Source organism: Eulemur rufifrons, chromosome 8 (assembly GCF_041146395.1).
Source record: "Eulemur rufifrons isolate Redbay chromosome 8, OSU_ERuf_1, whole genome shotgun sequence".
NCBI lineage: Eukaryota > Metazoa > Chordata > Mammalia > Primates > Lemuridae > Eulemur > Eulemur rufifrons.
Genome location: NC_090990.1, coordinates 15877437 through 15898302, shown reverse-complemented (window position 1 = coordinate 15898302; position 20866 = coordinate 15877437). Strand labels below are relative to the sequence as shown.

The following is a 20866-nucleotide window of genomic DNA, read 5'->3' as shown; positions in this document are numbered from 1 at the left end:
GTTTGAACTTCATTGTCCCAAACCCAAGGCCCAGTCATGAATTTTGCCCCCGGTCTCTAGCACAGCAGAAAGAATCACTGAACTGGGAGATCCTTTTCTTTCTAACCTTCTGCAGATCCCAAACCCAGAGGCTGGGTGAGGGTGCTCAGGCCTCCCCAGCCCAGTGGCCACTCCAGGAGGAAAGATGTCCCCAAGCCCACTGTCAAAGCCTGGGGACTTGCATTGATATGGGGTGCAAGGATGGGCATCGGACACCCTTTATCTCCCTGGGCCAGACAAAACCAAAGAGTCATAGCTTTTCCTTTGCTGCAAGGAACATTCTGGAACATATTTTTTTGCTCCCTCGTGCAGTTCTCTTCCTCAGGGTAAATCCCCCGGGAATAGAATTATTGGGGCAAAAGACAGGCAGGTGGTACAGGCTTTTGATCCAGGGTGCCAAGCTGCTGTTTGATAAGGCTGTGTATCCTGGGTTGTTCCTGCCTTTCTTTCTCTCACTGCCCCGATAAACCACTACAGAGTCTTGGGATGAATCAGCCACCAGACCAGATAAACGAGCCAGCCTGTTGGAAGGGAACTCCCCTTGGATCCCGCCCAGAACCTGGAATTCCAGAGCACAAGGGCCGGGCACCTTTGTACCCCTGCTCCCCACGGCTCAGGCTCTACCCGCCCCTTCTCTCCCCGCCCCGTGCCCGGGTGGAGCCAGCTGCCAAGGCGGCGCGACTTCCCAGCCCTCCCTCTGTGCACGGCCCAGAGTGGAGGCCAAAAGAGGGCCCTGTGCTGGCCCCGATGAGGACGCTACTGACCATCCTGGCTGTGGGATCCCTGGCCGGTGAGTGCCCATCCACCCCGTGGTCAGACCTCCCCCAAGCCCAGGACCCATGAGTGGGGTGGTCTCCCCCACACCCTGCCCAGCCCTAGCACAGCCAGTTTCGGTTTCTGCTCTGCTAGGGCTGAACAGGGTACGAGTTCTCCTGGAGACACAGATGCCCAACTCAGGCTGCTGGGGAGACTGGGAGGGCGCCCCAGACCCTAGGTTCTTCCAGGGACCCAACTGGCCCTCAGGTCTGGGGAGATGTTGCCCGCTGTCTGGACTGCGGGTGCTGGATCCCCACACCCCAGTGGATGGAGAATTGGACTGGGGGAGACAGACATCCTTTGACCCCCGCAAATCGTTCTGGCAGAAGCTGTACTAACCCCTCCTCTGCCTCCACCTGGCACTGGCCTGGTGAGGGAGGCAGAGGAGGCGCAGGGTGGACAAGGCTCAGGTACAGCCATCGCCTCTCTCCATGCCCCTGGGGGCCTCTCCTGGCCCCTCTTGCTAGATCTGAAAGAGCATTTTCTCCTAGAGTGGCCAGGTCTGCTACACGAATAAGTCTGAGGACATCAGGGCCTCTTGAAAGCGGGACTGAAGGGCATAGTTTCCAAATCCGATAAAGCGGGGTCTTAAATTCATCATTATGGAGAATGTTACAAGAGATCCTAGACTGTGCGTCTTCTCTCCGGAGATGTTGAGTGAAATTCAGGGAACTGTCTCAGGAAGTCGGAGTGTGGTCCTGACTAAAGGTGGGGAGGACTATTTATGGCTCAGCAAGGCCCTTCTAGCTCAAGTGCAGGACGAGGCCCAGGAAGGGGCAGAGCCGCCCGCCCCTGAGCCACTGTCCCTGAGGGGAGGGCTGACGGGACCTGTAGTGGCCCCAGTGCGGCCCCAGCCCCTCCAGGCTGGGCATTCCCAACACTCTGGGCCCGCGATGGGCCGGGGGTGGGGGTATTTCAGGCACCCCCAGGAGGCCTCAAGACACGTTCCTTTAGAGCCCAGCCACCCTGGTTGACATCCTAGAGGCTCCCGGCCCCTGAAGATGGAGGCCCACGGGAAACGGCCCTCAGGACGGAGCTGAGGGTCAGTGACCCCACTCTGCGGACCCAGGTCCCCACTCCCCGCAATGTGAGGCTGCTTCCGGGGCATGTTGAATTGTTTTTTGTTTGTGTGTTTTTCCTGAGCTTCCCAGCAGGTTGACATACGTTGTTTTTCCACACAAATGTGAAAAACCAAGTTGCCTTTTATAAATCTGCCAGGCTGCCGGCTCCACACGGCGCGTCTCCAGGGTGTCACAATGTAGACTTTCACCCGGGAAGTGCAGAAATGCCACAGGCTGAGGAACGGGTGGTGGATTTGAGGAGGAGGAGCCAGGAGGGCGGGAGAAGAAGGGAGACCTTGTTAGCCCCCAGCACCCCTGAAACAGAGGGGCGGGCCAAGGTCCACTCACCCCACTTCAGGAAGCCCACTTCAGTTCCCTCTTGAAAACTGGTGCCAATTCCACCCGACCCAGGGCTTTGTGCCTGGTCAGGGTGTCCCCACTTCAGCCACCAGCCTGCCCCCAACCCAAGTGGCCTCCCCACTCCCCGCCCGGGACACGGACCCCAGCCAGCAAGCGTTCCCACTGCAGACTCCAGCCCACCCCCAGACAGACCCTGGCCTTCTCCCAGCCCCACCCTCTCTCTCCTGCCCGCCACCCACCAGAAGCCACTATTCGGGTCTGACCTCACCTGGACTCCCTTCCTCAACTTCAGGTCCAATCCTGAGTCCAGGACCCGTCCCTCCAGAATCGACCCCAATCCCACCCAGACTCACATCCAGATAAGGGGTTCAGTGGCACAGCCGTCACACCGGCTAGAGGCAATGAGTAGACAAACCCCATGCTGTCTCCAGGGCCCCCTTCTGGGGACTCCAGGAAGCCTGGAGACAGAGTTTTGCAGCTGTGGAGCCAGAGCAATCAAGGAATCCAGATTCAGAGAGGAGGGTGACCTTCGGTTTAGCCTGTGTATGTGCAGCAGGGCCGGACTGTCCTTCCCTGTCCCCACAAGTGCCTCCCAAGCCTAGGGACCCCTCCTGCAGAAATACTATGTGTACGTTCGGAGAGGAGGAATAGGAAAAGTCCACTCCCTCACACCCTGGGCCTGCTGGTGGTCAGGGTCGTGCCGGGGGAGAACAGGCAGGTCTGTATCAAAGACTCGTATGCACACAAGGCCTCACAGCCATGACCCAGCGCGACCTGTGTGTGTCCCGCCCCACCCAGCCAGGCCCTCTGCGTGTGCTGCGTTTTGCTGCCCCCTCTTCCTCCCACGGCACAAGCTGGAGGGTGGAGGGAAGGGTCTTGTGAGTCCAGAGCTCTTGATTCGCAGGTAGAGCACTTCAGAGGCAGCAGCCGCTCCCCGGCCCCTCGGAGGGGCACAGGCCTTCGCTGCTCTTTCCTTCCCATAAACCCCCATCGGTCGGGCAAAGTCCTGTGGACTCTAGGGGCCAGCTTCTCCCCTCCTCTCTCCATCCTCCCTAAACGGGCCCCTCCGCCAGGGGCTCAGGTCCTACCCGCATGAGAGAGGGTAACCAGGACAGCCCCTCCCTCCACAGGGAATCTCTTGCTTTCCCAGGTGTCCTGCCCGCAGACTCGACACATATGCAGAAGGACCTACTATGTGCTGAAGCGGTTCACAGACATTGCCCCATGGTATCTGCCCCAGAAACAGTCTAGCTCGGAGGTGAATATTGCAGGCTCTGTCACATGCTGTCACACTGGGCAACAACCCTCTCTGAGCCTAGGATTTTCTTATCCATGAAATGGGGATAATGATAGTAGCCATCTCATCCAGTTGTCATGAGGATTTAATGAAATCAAGGCTTCGCTTGTAAGAGGCTATGCACTTCACTAATTTTCTGTGTCTTAGGCGAGTCCAATTATTCCCATTTTAGAGATGAGGACACTGAAGTTCTAATTGTTTAAACAGCTTCCCCAAGGTCACTCTGCCTGTGTGTGGCCTTGCTCAGTGTCCTGCCCCCCTACAAAGCATGAGTGAAGTGGCTTTGCCTTCTAAGAAGCCAGCCTGGTGCAGGGGCACAGATTGGTCTGGCCATGGGGAGGCCGGAAGCCACAAACACCTCCTCCACCTTGTTGGAGATGGTTGACTTTGGGCAAGTTACTTCTTAGACATTGTAGTTAAATGCCTCTAAAATAAGGGTAAGGAGACCAACTGCAGATTGTGTTAAGGAGTGAACGAGAGACGATAACAAGCATGGACAAGGATGTGGAGAAATGGGACCCTTGGAACACTGCTGGTGGGAATTTAAGATGATGCCGTCACTTTGGAAAATAGTTTGACAGTTCTTCAAAAAGTGAAACATGGAGTTACCATATGACCCGGCAATTCCGCTCCTAGACATGTGCCCAAGAGAACTGAAAATATACGTCCACTTAAAAAAGTAAACATTGTAAACTTAAAAAAATTGCACATAATGTTTACAGCAATATTATTCTTAACCGCCAAAAAGTGGAAACAGCCCAAATGTCCAGGGACTGATAAATGCATAAACTGTGTGCTGAAGCCACGCAACGGACTAGCACTCAGGCATAAAAAGGAAGGAAGGACCGATTCAGGCTACCGTGCAGATGGACCTTATTGAAAACATTATGCTAAGTGAAAGAAGCTCCACGCAGGAAAAAACCAAGACTCTATTTATATGAAATGTCCAAAGTAGGCAAATCCAGAGACAGGAGGTAGACTGCGAGGGGCTGGGGCAGGGGGAATAACTGCTAACGGGTTTATAGCTTCTTTTTGGGGGTGATGAAAATATTCTAGAATTAGATAGTAGGATGGCTGCACGACATTGTGAATATACTAAGAAACCATTGAACTGAACACTTTAAAACGGTGAATTTTATGGAATGTGAATTATAATTCAATACAAAGAAAACAAACGGCGGGGAGCGGTGGGTGGCCCGTTAGCACAGTCTGGGGAGTGTGTCCCCTCTCGCTGGCCCATTTGGAGAAGGCTGGGGCCAGGGTCTCCGAGCCCCTCTGCTCACCCTGCTCCCACTCTCCTGCAGCTCACCTTGCTGAGGACACCTCGGATCTTCTTCAGCACGTGAAATTCCAGTCCAGCAACTTTGAAAACATCCTAACGTGGGACAGCGGGCCGGAGGGCACCCCAGACACGGTCTACAGCATCGAGTATAAGACGTAGGCTTCTCTCCCTACCCTCCTCCTTTTCATCTGCTCTGAAGCCAACCCCTCCAAGAAAGTCCCTCCACCCCCCCACATTCCATATGTCCCCATGCCACCCGCCAGGACTGGGGTCACACAGCCCCTCCCAGATAAAGCTTTGTTTCTTTGTGATTTTTTTGCGGAGTGAGGAAGAGCTAAGAGTTAAAAGTCTGGAGTGAGACTGCCCGGGCGTGAGCAGCAGCTCTCACCTGTGTCACCTTTGGCAGTCAGGTAACCTCGCCAAGCCTCAGTTTCTCTGTCCATAAAGGGGGAATAAAAACAGCACCTTCATCCTGTCGTCGTTAGGTAGATTAAACAAGGCAGTAATAGTCATTAGCACTTGTGCCTGGAAAATAATAAGCTACCAGTAATCGCTTTATCATTATTAGGGAGATTGGGTCAACCCAACCTTGCGTCCACCTCCTTGCAGGCAGGACGGATGGCACGGGCTCCAGAGTCCGCAGACGTGGCTTCCACGCCTGGTCCTGCCACTTTGTCCTGTGGCAAGCCACTTCCCCGTCTCTGAGCCTCAGCTCCCTCATCTGCAAAATGGGGATGGCAGGGCCTGCCTCAAAGGGGCACGGTGAGAGCGAGCCCAGAATGTGGACTCAGACTGGCTGGGCTCGAGTCCTGGCTCCTCACACGCCTGCGTCACACCCTTGGGCACATGTCGCTTCTTTGAGCCGCATCTTCCTTATTTGCAAAAGGGGTAGAATAACGCCCACGCCTCACAGGGTCATTGTGAGAACTCAAGGAGATCACTCACTTTAAGGGCTGGTTCGCTGACCGTGCTGAGCAAATATTGCATCTCCCGTCATCATGCACAAACCACAGGCCTAGCGCTGGCCTGTTCCATCACCGGTGCCCCGGCCCTCCCCCGCCTGCAGGTACGGAGAGCGAGAGTGGCTGGCGAAGCAGGGCTGCCAGCGCATCACCCGCAAGTCCTGCAACCTGACGGCGGAGACCAGCAACCTCAACGAGCTCTACTATGCCAGGGTCACCGCCGTCAGCTCGGGAGGCCGGTCAGCCACCAGGATGACCGACAGGTTCAGCCCGCGGCAGCACAGTGAGTAGGAGCCTGGCGTCGGGCAGGGCAGGTGTTTGGGGCCCAGGGGAGACTCTTCCCTTCTGGAGAGAGCGGAGGGCCCGGAAGAGGCTCTTGGCGAGGGAGAAGTTGGGGTGTGGTTTTTAGGGAAACTACACGCATGCTCAATGGGTTTGTTCATTTTTCTCCATCTCCGCCTCAACTTCGCTAGTTCCAACCACCCTCGTCTCCTGACTCCTAATTCATTTCCCCCACATCTCCCTTAAAACCGTCTAGCAGCTTCTCATGACTCTTAAAATAAGCTCCAGCTCTTTGCTGTGGCCTACAAGGCCCTGCCTGTCCCGGGCCTCGTCTCGCACCTCTCCCCGCTGCGCCTCCGACAGTTCCTGCCCGGGACCCTCGCTACTCAGACTGTCTGGGGGCTCTTCCCAGCTCTGCCATGGCCGGCTGTTCCCATCCTTAGGGCTCAGCTCCAACATGGCTTCCTAAGTGGGCGTCCCCAGCCCCAGCCCTGACTACCTGATTTCAGCAGGTCACCGCCTGTGATTCTCTGTCACAATACGCTGTTCATCATCTTCATAGCTCAGATCGCAATCTGCAACTCCCGTGTCTGCTCGCACGTGCACCGTCTGCCTCTCCCTCCGAATGCGAGCTCCGTGTGGGCCGTGGAATCGACTGCCTTCCCAGCCCTCCACGGAGCCCCTGGCACGTAGATGTTCAATGCATAATTGATGCATCGTGAATCAATGAATAGATTTCAGCTGCCAAACTGCCCCCACAAGCACGTGGTGGTGTTCACCAATTGACTTTATAGCTACACATGATTTGTTAAGAAAATAAAAAATAAAATTAAATAACTTATTGTGTTTTCCCCCTGGCTTGTTCAATGAATCCATATCCATTGTAGAAAAATTTGGAAAATACAGAAATATACAAAGAAAAATAAAAGTCACCCAAAATAACCTGAACATTCAAACATAACCGTGGTTACTGGCAACCGGATCTACTATTTTGTAATCTGGTGTTGTTTCTTTGCTTTGGGTTTTTTCCCCCTGTATAATGCTATCGTGAGCATTTGCCCGTGTCATTAAATATTTTTCCATAGCATGATATTTCACAGCTGCAAAAGGATCCATTCTATGGAGTTACGCTAATTTAGTTACCTAATCTCCTTTTTGAGGACATTTAGTCAGTTTTTCAATTTTATAAGCAGCACTGAAGTGAACACTGTTCTGGCTCAGATATTTAAATCTTAGAGGTCAACAGCTCAGGGAGGGTGCAGTGGGGGAGGGGCCCAGCTGGGGGAGGGTGCAGTGGGGGAGAGGCCCAGCTGGAGGAAGGTGCAGGTCTGTAAACCAGTAAAGGTCATTTGGTTTTTTGAAAATTCAGATTCATTCTTAAGAGAGACTGAAGTCTTGGGTCCAGGCTTTGAGGCTGCATCGATAGTATTAGGCCACCCCGCCCCAAACGCTATTTAGGATATGTAGTTGAATCATCACTCACTGACATCTCCAAAGTTGTCATTGCCAATAGAAGAGGGAGGAAGGGTGCTCTGGGCAGACTCAAGGTGGGGATGCAGGGGCTGGGATGTGTGGGGACTGGGGAAGGGCCTAGGGGGCTGGTCATCGCTTTGCCAGCCTTAAACCTAACCACTAGCAGCTTGAAGAACTTTTCTCTTTGCCCTTCCCCTTTTTCCAGCTACTATCAAACCACCTGATGTGACCTGTATTCCCAAAGTGAGATCCATTCAGATGATTGTCCATCCTAACCCCACACCCGCGCACAAGGGGGATGGCCACCAGCTAACCCTGGAGGATATCTTCAGTGACCTGTTCTACCACTTGGAGCTCCACGTCAACCACACCTACCAAATGGTAAGTGTAGGTCGCACCCTGGTCCTTCCCTGCCTGGGACATGTCTTCCCTCTCAATTAGATCTGCATGGATTTAAGTAGAAAGGGGACATGTTATATAAGTTAACATTTCCCAAAACATGGCCCTTGGGAAGTTCCTTGAAGCGTGGCAAACATCACGAACCACAACCTCCCTCTTGTAGAGTCACATATGCGGTAACATACTAAAGGCTCTGATAAGTCCTGCAGAGCCAAGACTCCAGTTTCAATTTGCTTAATACAACTTTTCTCAAATTTATTTGATCAGAGAAACTACTTCATTGCATAATTTACACTTTATTTTTTGTCTAATACGTTCTCACATCCTGAAAAACAACCTCTATTAACATCCTCAGGTGTTCACTTTAGAAAATGCTAGAATCAATTTCTACTATTTCAGTTCTATTTGCTGATTCTTCACTATTTGCAGGAACTGTATAGAAGCAATGTCTTAAGATCAGTAATAATGAAATGTGGAAATCAAGGGCATAAATTGTCAAATGACATACAAAGTATTTCTTCTTTTTGTATTTCTCCCCAGCATGTGCCACTAATCCGTAATTCAGTTGAATGAATACTTATTTCCTACTCTGTGGTTCCTGCACTCAAGGAACTTATAATCTAGTGGGTGGGGAGGGACTTAAAACAAGAATTCAAATAGCTGTAAGTGGAGGAAAATAAGCGTACTTGGAGGTGGGGCAGGATGTTAGCTCAGCAAGATCTGGAAGACTTCCAGAAAACTTATTGGTGCCAGTATCAATTTCTGAGGTAGACCAGGTAATATATGCATTCTATCTATCACTTAATCTTCACCATAGCCCTATGGGGCAGGTGCTACTATCTCCATTTTACAGATGAGAAAACAGGCTCAGAGAGGTTAAGTCACTTGCTCAAGATTGTTCAGCAAATAATAGCGTAGATGGGATTCAAACCCAGTTCTGTTCACAGCCCACTTTTCTTCCCCCTCCCCTGCTGGCCTATACTGCCCCACCGTGATCAGAGAGAAAAGCAGAAAAACTTAGGACGTTTTTGAAAAGCACAAAACTGCCCAATTTGACTGGAGCATAGAGACATGTGAAACAGATTCTCAAAATATGGTCTCAAACCAGCAGTGTCAGAATCTCCCGCAGCACTTATTTAAAGTGCAGATGTTGGGGCCCCCTTCAAATCTACTTAATCAAATTTTTACAGTTGCCTCCCTGGGATCTGAATTTTAGTGAGCAACCAAAGTGCTTCCTCCCCACCCTGAAGGTTGAGAACCTCTGGTGTAGAGGAACTATGGGGGACAGACCTGAGAAGACTGGCTGGGACCACCCTGGATGGGTCTCGGGTGGCAGATGGAGGAATTCTTACTTCCTTCCATAGTCAGGGGGAGCAATTAGAGATTATTGACCAGGAAGAGTCCTTATCACAGCTATCCTTTGGTAAATGTGTGGGGTTTTACTAAATATAATATTGTTATCGATTTCTAATTTAATTCAGTTTGCGGTCAGAGAACATACTCTATGATTTCAGATCTGTTACATTTATTGAGACTTGTTTTATGGCCTAGCATGTGGTCTATCTTGATGAATGTTTCATGTGTACTTACAAAGAGTATATATTTCACAGCTTAGTGGAGTGTTCTATAAATATCAATCAGGTTAATAGTGTTATTCTATTAACCTATCTTAGGGAAAGGCGGTTAATAGTGTTAGCCTATCTTTCCTGATTTGGGGGGAGTCAGTTGTCCTTTTAATTGCTGACAATATTAAACTTTCCAACTGTGATTGTAGATTTGCCTATTTTCCCCTTTAATGCTGTGCATTTTTGCTTCATGCATGTTGAAACTCTGTTATTAGACACATACACATTTATAATTGTTATATCTTCCTGAAAAATTGACCCTTTTATCATATGAAATGTCTCTTTTTATCTGTAGTAATATTCTTTGTATTGAAGTCCACTTTATCTGATATTAATATAGCTGCTTCAGCCTCCTTATATTATGTTTTCATAGTATATCTTTGTACATTCATTTATTTTCAACCTGCCCATATATTTATATTTATTTATTTATTTTATTTATTTGTTTTTTTTTGTTTGTTTGTTTGTTTTTTGAGACAGAGTCTGGCTCTGTTGTCCGGGCTAGAGTGCCATGGTATCAGCCTAGCTCACAGCAATCTCAAACTCCTGGGCTCAAACAATCCTTCTGCCTCAGCCTCCTGAGTAGCTGGGACTACAGGCATGCACCACCATGCCTGACTAATTTTTTCTATGTATATTTTTAGTTGTCCAGATAATTTCTTTCTGTTTTTAGTAGAGACGGGGTCTCGCTCTTGCTCAGGCTGGTCTTGAACTCCTGACCTTGAGTGATCCTCCCTCCTCAGCCTCCCAGAGTGCTAGGATTACAGGCATGAGCTACCATGCCCAGCCCAAGTTCTCTATTTCTTCTGTCATTTCCAATATGTCATTAAGGTCACTCAGTGGTTTTTTATTTCAGATGTTGCACTTTCAGTTCTGAAGTTTCCAGTATTTATAGTTTCTCTATTCTACTGAGATTTTCTATTCACTCATTCATTCAGTATGAGCATATTTTCCTTCATATCCTTGAACAGAGTTGTACAGCTACTTTAAAATCATTGTTTGCTGATTCCAACATTTTGGTCATCTTGAGGTCAGTCATGATTGTCTTTTCTCCTGAATATGGGTCACACCTTCTCTTTCTTTGTATGTCTAACAATTTTGGAATGTATCCTGGACATTATGAATGATTTGTTGAAGTGACTCTGGATTCTGTTATATTCCTCCAAAGAGTATTACCTTTTTTGTTTTGTTTCATTTTAGCAGGTAGCTAATTAGGCTAAACTCCAAACTCTGAAATCTCAGTTGAGTTTTCTTTTTTTAACTTTACCTGGGCAACTTAGAATCTACCCCATTCATGCATACTTTAGGGGCTAGCCAGGGATTTGGGCAGAGTCTAAACACAGAATCTGGGCCTCTTTATTATCTCTCCTGTGGTTCCTTCTCTCATTTTCCAGTTGCTGTGATTACTCCAAACTCTGCCTTCTGGCTATTCAGGCCAGTGAGAATATAGGAATTCTATCTAGGTTTTAGCCACCCCAAAAGGTATAGATGGGAGTCTTCCTTTAGCCTAAAAGACATTTAAAAAATGGGAAATTAGCCCAGTGCCATTCCCTTCCTCTAATACATGCCTACTTTTGTTTACTCTCCAATGCATTTAGATAGTTGATTTTCATTTTGGTCAGAATTTATCATTGTTATTTGGGGGAGGGTTAGCCCAATAGAAAGTATAAATTACTAGAACCAGCATGAAAAAAAGTCAAATGTGGAAATGAAAGAGAGATCAGGGTGGGACCACTGCAGGGGACCACTGCAATGGAATAGGCTGAAATAATCAGGGCCTAAACCAGGACAGAGGCAGTGAAAAATCTGGGGAAGGAGGAAGCTTGGGGCCTTGGCAACCGCCCTGGAGTTGTATCCCATGATATTTAATGTGCACGATTTCAATCATATGAGTTCCACAAAACAATAAGTTAAAAAATGCATTTACGTATTTCTTCACCCGCTGTCACTCCCCTCAAAAAACAACAAATTACCCTAAATCTTGGCCTCACATGCCTGGAAAAAGGGAAGGCAGAGCTAAAATACAAAGAACCAAAGAAGAAAATTCTTGGCTTTTGAACTCCGAAGAAGACAGGTCCTGGCCCTTTAAAAGAAGATTTATGGATCATTTAAGGGCAAATAGGTACAAAGGATATGAGATGGGATTTGTCCAAAATGGCTTTGAGGTTTGGGTGTTGGAGATGAGAAAAAGAAGGATGCTATTAACAGAATGAGAGAATCAGAAGTGTGTGTGTGTGGGGGGGGGTGGGCTTTGGATGGGACAGGTCCCAGAGAGGTAAGTTTGGGAGTTATTCACACACTGGTGATCGAAGGAGCCATGAGTTCAAATAAGATCACTGTATAACTAGAGAGTATATGAAAAAGGAGAAAAAAAATGGATGAAGAGGGAATCTTTCAGAACAGCAACGCTGAGGGGCTAAAACCAGTGAAACAGCAGCCAGAGAGGGAAGACGAGAACCAGACGACGGCTGGGGCAGCCACGGCAGAGGAGTTCAGGCTCGAAGAGGTTAGAGACACAGAGGGGGGCGAGAACTGAAAAGCAGTTCCGGCAGAAGGGCCGGCAGATGCGAGGACACGAGGGCTTGCTTAAGCCAGCCGGATGTTTCCCAGAGCGACAGGTACCTGGCATTGCCAGAGCCGGAAGAGCCAGGTGGGCGGCAGAGGGAGACCAGTTGGGACAGGGAGGCAGGGGCCAGGACTTTATCCTGTAAACATGGGCGAGACCATCAAAGGATTTTGAATAGGGGAGCATTGTACTCAGGTTGTGGTTTAGAAAGGTCCCTGCGGCACCAGGCTGAGCGTGCAGATAGACAGAGGCAAGCCCAAAGCCAAGTGACCAGCAAGAAGGCGATTGCAGGAGTCCGGGCTGAAGGGTCGAGGCCCAGTTAAGGCAGAAGCAATGAGGAAGACAAGAAAGGGACGGATGTTCGAAGTGTTTTTGATGTTTAATAAAGAAAAAGCAGGAGGAAAGAGAGGAGGAGAAGAGCTGGAAGGAGGGGTGGTGGTCGCACAGAGGCAGCTAGTGCGCATAGACGGCTTGCTGTGGCAGGCGCTGCTCCAGGTGGGAGGTACACAAGCTTGGTGACAGACTGGAACTGGGGACAAAGGGGAGGGGAATGGGACGGAGGGCTGCAGGCTGACCGCCAGGCTCCGGCAGCCGATAGTACCATTTTGCTAAGCGCAGCTACCCAGGACGAGGAGCGAGCCCACTCGCTCGGGCTCCGTGCGAGATCGGCGAGTAAGAGCAATCCCTCTGGGTTCTCTGTCAAACTCAGCACCTTGAAGGGAAGCAGAGAGAATACGAGTTCTTTGGCCTGACCCCCGACACGGAGTTCCTCGGGACCATCACGATTTTTATTCCCATCGGACCCAAGGAGAGCGCCCCCTATGTGTGCCGAGTGAAGACGCTGCCGGGTAAGTTGGGGGGAAGCTGGGGGAGGCGGGACTGGGGAATTCAAGTCCTGAGCTTGTTCGGAGGTTCTGGGAGGGGAGCGCAGCCGCTCGAATACCCTTGACCCTTGACGGAAGAACGGTCCTCCTCCATCGGGGAAGGTCGTCCTCTTCGACCGAGTGCACGGCTTTGGCAGGGGCCCCCGTGGAGCAGTGAGGAAGGAAGGGGACACCCACCTGGCCAGCCGGCTAAGCCGAATCAACCCTGGCGATCAATGGGGTGGCAGATGTCGCAGCCAGATTGCCCTCATGTCCACTGAATTCAAGTCTTAAGCACACTCCTCTCTGTAACCAAGGTGAGGCTTGGCAGTGCTCTGAAACACAATGGAGGGGTTATTAGTGTATTATTAGGTCAATGTTTGTTTATCCGTAACAGAGTTAGCTGATCACAGCAAATGTTTAATTCTCACCCTCCAGCCTTTGTCTGAGTTTCCTCTCTGACCAGCTTTGTGTGTACCCTGGCAAAGCAAGCTCACCTTAATATTAACCCAAGTGAGAGATACTTGGGGGAAATTTGCAGGAGGGAAGCAGAGAAGATTAAAAGATCCTGCAATGTCTCCCACAGTCAAATAATAATAATGTTGATAATGATAACAAGCAGTGGGACGTGGTGGCTCAGTCCTCTAATCCCAGCGTTTTGGGAGGCCAAGTGCTGGAGGACTGCTTGAGTCCAGGAGTTCAAGACCAGCCGGGACAACATAGGGAGACCCCATCTCTACAAAAAATTTAAAAATTAGCCAGGCATGGTGGTGCACACTTGTAGTCCCAGCTACTTGGGAGGCTGAGGTGGAAGGATCATTTGGGCCCAGGAGTTCAAGGTTGCAGTGAGCTATGACCACACTACTACACTCTAGCTCAGGTGACAGAGTGAGATCCTGCCTCAAAAAATTTAAAAATTTAATTTAAATTTAATTTGATTTAAAAAAGATAACTAGCATTTCTGCAGTGCTAACCAGGGACTGGGCACTACTAAGTGCAATCTTCATAAGCAGTCTATGAGGCAGGAGCTATTATCACCCTCATTTTACAGATGAGAAACCTGAGGTTCAGAGTGGTTAAGTAACTTGCCTGAGGTCACACAGAGGTGAGGGATGGAACGAGGACTAATTCTGGAAACCATGTTCTCACCACTCCACCGCCATAGAAATAGTTTTGAGTCATCTGCTCAGGGAGATAGATGGTCCCTTCCTTTAGCACACTGAAACTAGACTCTCATAAGCATCATGATGTTTTTATTAGTGTTCATTTTCATAGACAGATAGAAATGTTGTAATGACCAGAGCTGCAAGTTTAGAGAATGAAAGTGATAGCTGTGGGTTAGATGATTAGTCATCATGCCAACATGCCATCAGTCCAACCATGCCAATGCTCAGAACAGAGTTTAATTTGAGAGCCGGACACAGTGCATGGCACAGTGGTAGGAGAAGTGCCACATGAGGAGTGAGAAGGCACCTCTGGCCAGACATCAGCCTCTGGGGGCCTGATCCCTCCTCTGACAAGTGGGGATGCTGAGGCCAGGCTGCCAGAGGCTGGGCCCTAGGAGGTGACTGACTGGTCCTCAGCTTTGTTCAAAACTCAACTCATCAGTTTCCCCGAGAGCCCACAAGAGACTGATTTCCCCACCGGAATGCCAGGGCGTTAATTTGTAGGGGAGCTGTGCCACGTGGAACAGCCAGTGCTGGCCACTTGCGTGGGACATGCCCTTCCTGGGGCAAGGGCCGCTGGGGAGACCAGAATAGAACTTGGCTAGAGGAGAACTAGAAAAAAAGGAACCGACTTCATGGGCACGAAGCTGGGGGCATATGTGTGATTTGTGACCCTCTCTCCCTGGGCTGAGCTAGACCAATCTCACCTGTTCCTGGCCCACCCTGTCCCACCCTGCTTTTGACAATGTGCAGACCACTCCACCCTTATCCACAACCCCCTTCTGTTGGCTTACCCTGCCATGATCTTGCTCATAAGGTGATACCATGTATTTTAAGACTGTAGCTGCTTTTATATAAATCATACTTCTTGGTGGCTACTTCTTGCTGACATATAGAAGGCACCTTATCCTTAGAAGTAAAATATATTAAAAATTCCTACCATGTATTGAGTGTACTATATTGCCAAGCAAATAGTTGTGTCAAATGCTTTACATATATTCTTTAATCTTTATTATTATGTATGTTACATATATTATTTGGTCTTTAAAACAATCCTGCAAATTGGGTACATCATCCCAGGAGGAACTCTGGCTCAGAGAGGTTAAGCAACTTGCCCATGACTACACAGCTAGTCAGGGGATCTGTCTAGGTTCATCGGATCCTGAAGCCTGGGCTCTAACCACTACTTTGTTTACAAGTCTCCTGTATTGCACGCTTATTCCTCTTACTTCCACTTCAGAGTGATACAATCCTGCCCTTGAATGTGCATCCTGAAGTCGACCTCACCCCCAGAATCTCCACTTTCTCTGCCTCTCAGTAGATAAACTGAGAGGGTCACAGAGCATTGTCCCAGCATCCTAATGCTGGAAGAGCTCTAGGGGTCATCTCACCCCATCTCCTAATTTTACAGATGAGGAACAGGCTCCATGTGTGGCAGCTGGGAGGATGAGTTTTGGAGTTATACATGTCAATCTTGGCTTCTCGCCTGAGTAGCTGTGTGACTGTGGTCAAGTAACTTAACCTCTCTGAGTCTCAGCTTTGTTATCTGTAAGAAGGGTGCACGCCTATCCCTCTCTGTTGTTTTGATGATTTGTTAGGATAACATAGGTAGAGCACCTGGCACAGTGCATGGCACCTAGTAAGAGTTTAACAATCATTGGTTACTATTACTAATAAAGGGTAGATCAGAGAGGGTCGTGCAGCAGGAAGGATGCTCAGCATATCTGTGGCTGAGCCAGACCTCTCATACTCCATATTCCTTGCTCCCAGGCTGGTGTTGTTTTATGATTCCATCCTGCCTCCTATGGGCAAAATGGCACATGGGACATGGATCAAGCCAGAGAATGTTCCAAGTCCCTGTCCTGTCCTGGAACAAGGAGCAGCAGTAGGAAAGTTAGACATGTTGTGTAGAGACATTTAGGTGGTGGCTTCTCCCTGGAGCAGCGATGGGGTATCATGTGACAGGGAACAGCGTATCACTGAAGCAGGAAGCTGACCCAGGGAGGCCCGGGCCCCCAGGGAGGCGCGGGGAGTGGGCTAGCAGTGCAGGCTCCAGCGGTTCTCAGGTTCACGGCCACCGCCGAGGCCTTTGGAGCTGGTGATTAACTCCCCAAGCTGAGGCCACGTGGGAGCCAGGAACAGAGAGAGGGTGACTTGGAGAGTTGAGATATCTAAATAACACAAACTGCCGGTTTTATCCAAAACTCCAACAACCTGTTCCTCCCTAAACCACTCCCAAGTCCCACTTGGACAGGTGATAGGAAGCGTGTCTTGCCCAGAATGGGCTGTGCCCATCCCAAAGATGCTGGAGCATAGAAGGCTCCAGAAATGCCTTCCCAGGGCCCTACCTGATCCCCAGTCTTGGTAGGGAGGCAGAGAGCACAGGCCCCCCCTTTGTCACTGCTCCCCATCGCTCGCCTCTGGCCCCTTCCCCTGCCAGGGAGGCAGGGCTGCCCCAGGCCCAGACGAGAGGGGCTCTTCCCTGAACCCGGACTTCAGAAAGCCCCGGTCTGGCCCTCCCCCGGCCATGCCCTCCCCACAAGATGAAAAGTCCATGCAGCAAAGTGGTCCATCTGGAGCCTGTGGCTGCCTTTCTAGACGCCACTCGCAGCAGCTGGGACCCTGAAATTCCCTGTACGTTTGGCCCGAGGCTGCGTTCCGTCTATGCAGACCTCTTTAGGGCCTTCCTCTTGAGGGCAGACGCTCTGCTGACGTGCAGACCCTTGGCCCACAGGGTGAGCAGCAGGTGGCTGTTTGTGTGGTGTATGGATGAACTTGGCTGTGTGGGCTAGGACAGCCACACGCAGGCACACAAGGGCCCTGGCAGTGTGGGACAGAGCCATGCTGAGCTGGGGGCCTGTGGCAGGTGACACATTTTCCCTGTACCTCCCCATTTCGGCACTGTACCCAGAGGAATCATGAATTCTGAATTCAAAGGTGGCGTTCCAGGTGACTGTGAAAGGTATATTTGTCACGGTGGGAGCATAGGACGTATTTCATTTAACAGTGTAAAAACATGATTTGTAAATTCGAACTATTTAGAGGTACAGTGTGTGTATCCAATCGTGATCTTGCCCCAGCCCTGTGAACACGGAGGGTAGGAGAGGTCCCCCAAGCCTGGCCTGCGTGAGGGTAGGAGAGGTCCCTCAAGCCTGGCCTGCGTGAGGGTAGGAGAGGCCCCCCAAGCCTGGCCTGCGTGAGGGTAGGAGAGGCCCCCCCAAGCCCGGCCTGCAAGGGTTTGCAGCGTCCACACTTGGGACCGGGCCCAGGCCGGTTCCCAGCCTCACACTTCCTTCTCTGGCCCCTTCGCCCACCAGATCGGACGTGGACCTACTCCTTCTCCGGCGCCTTCCTGTTCTCCATGGGCTTCCTTGTGGCGGCGCTCTGCTACCTGAGCTACAGATATGTCACCAAGCCGCCTGTGCCCCCCAACTCCCTGGTGAGCCATCCCCCTGGGGCAGGAGGGAGAGGTCCAGGGGAGGGCCCCAGAGCGGCAGGAGGCACCGGCCCAGAGGCCCCTGGTTCTCCCCGAAGTGCAGGGACTGGGATCTGCACACAAAGCAGCTGAGACCTGCTTTCTCCTCCGTGGGGCTCACGGCCCAACCCGAAGTCCACAGACAGGTGGCCTGGCAGGTCCCAGGGTGCACTAAAGAGGGGCAGGTGATCAGGACGAGTGGGCGTGGAAGAGAAAACCCAGGGCCGGTGGGTAACGTAGGACTCGGGCGAGCAGCGAGGGACTGAGGACCCGCAGGCACCGGGGAGCCGTGGGGCTCACACCCGTCTCGGCGGGCCACCGTCACTGTCACCGTCACCGCTGTGTGGGAATGCGGGCCCGGTGTCGCCCGATCTTCACGTTTTCTGAGAGAAGTCAGAATTTCAGATTGTAATGTGAAATCTCCCCATTTTCAAATATTTCCAACTAATTCTTTAAATGAAAACCCCTGCGCAAGCCGCACAGATCACGCCAGCAGCCCTCACCTGACTGGGGGTGCTGCCTCCCCCACAGCAGTGGCCCCCCAGAGCCCACTGTGGTGCCCGGAGCCCGCTCTCGCCCATCCAAGGAGCTCTGAGGGCATTTTGCTCAAAGTCAAAGTCCAGGTGAACCATTTTCTGTGAAACCCTCCCGGCCATCCCTCGTTCCCAGCCCCTCCCACACACCAAGCAGCAGTGTGGGCCCCCCACCCCGAGAGTGTGCCCGAGGCAGCCCCAAATCTGGGTCATTTACTCCCCGGACTAGCTGCCTCCGGGAGGAACCAGAGCCTCGTGCTCTGTCCCTGAGATAACCCAGACTTCCGATGTGGCTCTCACCAGAGAGCTGCGAGCCCCTGGCCCTGGGGGAGGCGCTTGCATTTAGAAGAATCTCTGGGAAGCAGAGGGGGAGTGGGGCATCTGCATCTTGCAAACGCCCCCTGAGCCTCCCCGTGGAGGACCTCACCCCCCCACGTCACCAGCAGGGACCTTAGAACAGGCCCTAACCGGTGGACTCTTGTCGTCCTGCGCAGAATGTCCAGCGAGTGCTGACCTTCCAGCCGCTGCGGTTCATCCAGGAGCACGTCCTCATCCCCGTCTTTGACGTCGGCGGCCCCGGCAGTCTGGCCCAGCCCGTCCAGTACTCCCAGGTCAAGGTCTCGGGGCCCCGCGAGCCCCCGGGAGCTCCACGGCGGCACAGCCTGTGTGAGATCACCTATGTAGGGCAGCCGGACATCATCCTCCAGCCCCACCACGTGCCACCTCCCCAGACACTGTCCCCACCGTCCTATGCCCCGAAGGCAGCCCCTGAGGTCGGGCCCTCATCCTACGCACCCCAGAGGACCCACGAAGCTAAACCCCTGCTCTACGCTCCACAGACGGTCGCTAAGGTCCAGCCTCCCTCCTACAGCCCTCAAGCCACTCCAGACGGCTGGCCTCCTTCCTATGGGGTGTGTGTGGAAGGTTCCGGCAAAGACTCCCCGCCTGTGACACTCTCCAGTCCCAAACACTTTAGGCCTAAAGGTCAGCTCCAGGAAGAGGCACCAGCTGGAAGCTACATCCCGGGTGGCCTTTCTCTGCAGGAGGTGACCTCCTTGGCTACGGAGGGATCCCAAGAAGCAAAAACTGTCCTCCAGCCTCTGGGGATTTGCACGGACAGAGCACCCGACCCCAGCGTGCTGCACAGCGGGGAGCCAGGGACATCGCAGTACCTAAAGTGCCAGCTCCCCCTCCTCTCCTCTGTCCAGATCAAGGGCCACCCTGTGTCCCTCCCTCTGCACACTCCTTCCCTCCCATGTTCCCCCTCGGACCAAGGTCCAAGTCCGTGGGGCCTGCTGGAGTCCCTGGTGTGTCCCAAGGACGAGGACAAGAGCGCAGCCCCTGAGGCCCCGGACCTGGAGCAGCCCACAGAGCTGGATTCTCTTTTCAGTGGCCTGGCCCTGACCGTGCAGTGGGAGCCCTGAGGGGAGAACAGGACAGACCTGGGGCTTCCTCCCTGTCCCCCTCTGGCATCACATCCTTGGCTGTGAATCCCGTGCCCAAACGTGTGGCACACCGCCCAGAGAGAACCAGAGGACGGAGGATGCGGGGCCCCTGCCGTGAGTGAGCTCCCCGTCGGAGCGGAAAAGCATGACGAGGACTGCAGTCGGAGGAGCTCTGGGAGCGCAGAGCCCTGCGGGGCAGGACAGGACGGTCACAGTGCAGGCAGGTAATGCAGGGAAATCCCAGAGGAGCCCAGTGTCCCACCTCCTAATACCCTGGACTCAAAGTTCTCAGGGGAACCTGCCCGTCTGCACCCCATTCCCGGCCAGCTTCATTATTGAGTGTGACGGAGGGGAAGGCCCCTGCCTCCTCGGTGGTTGCCCAAAGGTGAGAAAAGAGCCTGGAAAAGGACACCTCGTGGGAGGCCAGGCAGAACTGGAACAACCTGCACTTCTGCCAAGGCCGGGGCCAGCACCAGGGCCAGGCTTCAGGGAGGGGTGCGGCCTGGGGCTCATTCCCAGCTGGGGCCACCACCCAAACTGCACCACTTCGACTGCGTTCCTCTGCGGGAGGCTGTACCCCAAGTGACATGAGGGTCCACCAGGGAGGGAGACACACACACCTTTTCTGCAGGCAGGAAGGAGTTTCAGACCTTACCCTGAGAACAAGGTTTGAAAGGAGCGTGGGGCCAGGTGGCCCTTGAAGGAGATACAACAACAAACTGTATTTATGATACTTTGCGACCGGGAAACTCTCAGCCGTGGGTTCAGCCCGTCTGGATTTAAATTCCAGCCTCAGCACTTACAAGCTGTGTGACTTCATGCACGTGAATCATTGCTCAAAACCTCAGTTTCCTCATCCGTAAAATGGGGACAGGAACACCTACCTCACGGTGTCGTGGTGAGGATGACATTACATAGCGTCTGGAAAGTGTTTAACAGTACCTGGTGCATGGGCAGTGCCCAGTAAATAAACAGCTATTTCCTGTTGTGATTTTTTTAAGATCAAGTGGCAGGAGGAGTAACCGCTTTCCCCAACTCAGGTTGGCTTCAGACACCTGGGAATTTTTTCGTGGGCTTAAAGGGTCTGAACTTTCTCAGGATTGCTCAGGCAAAGCCGGAGGGGCTGGATTGTCTAGGGTGGGACGGGGAGGGATTGCAGGGCCTTCTGGAAACAGGGTCCAGAGACAAACGATATAGAATCTGCTTCCTGAGGCAGTGGGCG

At 51.9% G+C, this 20866-nt stretch overlaps 2 protein-coding genes across 2 annotated transcripts in view; both read left to right on the top strand.

The window, feature by feature from the left end:
• The first annotated feature begins 726 nt into the window (after window positions 1-726).
• On the top strand, window positions 727-20616 carry IL22RA1 (interleukin 22 receptor subunit alpha 1). The gene is made up of 7 exons (XM_069479547.1): window positions 727-829; window positions 4878-5010; window positions 5922-6100; window positions 7778-7953; window positions 12872-13010; window positions 17509-17630; window positions 18694-20616. The coding sequence occupies exons 1-7, from the start codon at window positions 787-789 to the stop codon at window positions 19621-19623; spliced, it is 1722 nt and encodes a 573-aa protein (XP_069335648.1). The 5' UTR covers window positions 727-786; the 3' UTR covers window positions 19624-20616.
• Window positions 20595-20866, top strand: part of MYOM3 (myomesin 3) — a 52636-nt gene continuing 52364 nt past the window's right edge. The window contains exon 1 of the mRNA XM_069479546.1: window positions 20595-20607. The gene's annotated coding sequence lies outside the window, so the exon portion shown is untranslated. The remainder of the gene's footprint in view (window positions 20608-20866) is intronic.

Coding starts and splice junctions, on each gene's coding strand:
- IL22RA1 (XM_069479547.1), top strand. CDS start 787: ATGAGGACGCTACTGACCATCCTGGCTGTGGGATCCCTGGCCG. Junction 830..4,877: donor GGCTGTGGGATCCCTGGCCG/GTGAGTGCCCAT, acceptor ACTCTCCTGCAG/CTCACCTTGCTGAGGACACC. Junction 7,954..12,871: donor TCAACCACACCTACCAAATG/GTAAGTGTAGGT, acceptor TGTCAAACTCAG/CACCTTGAAGGGAAGCAGAG.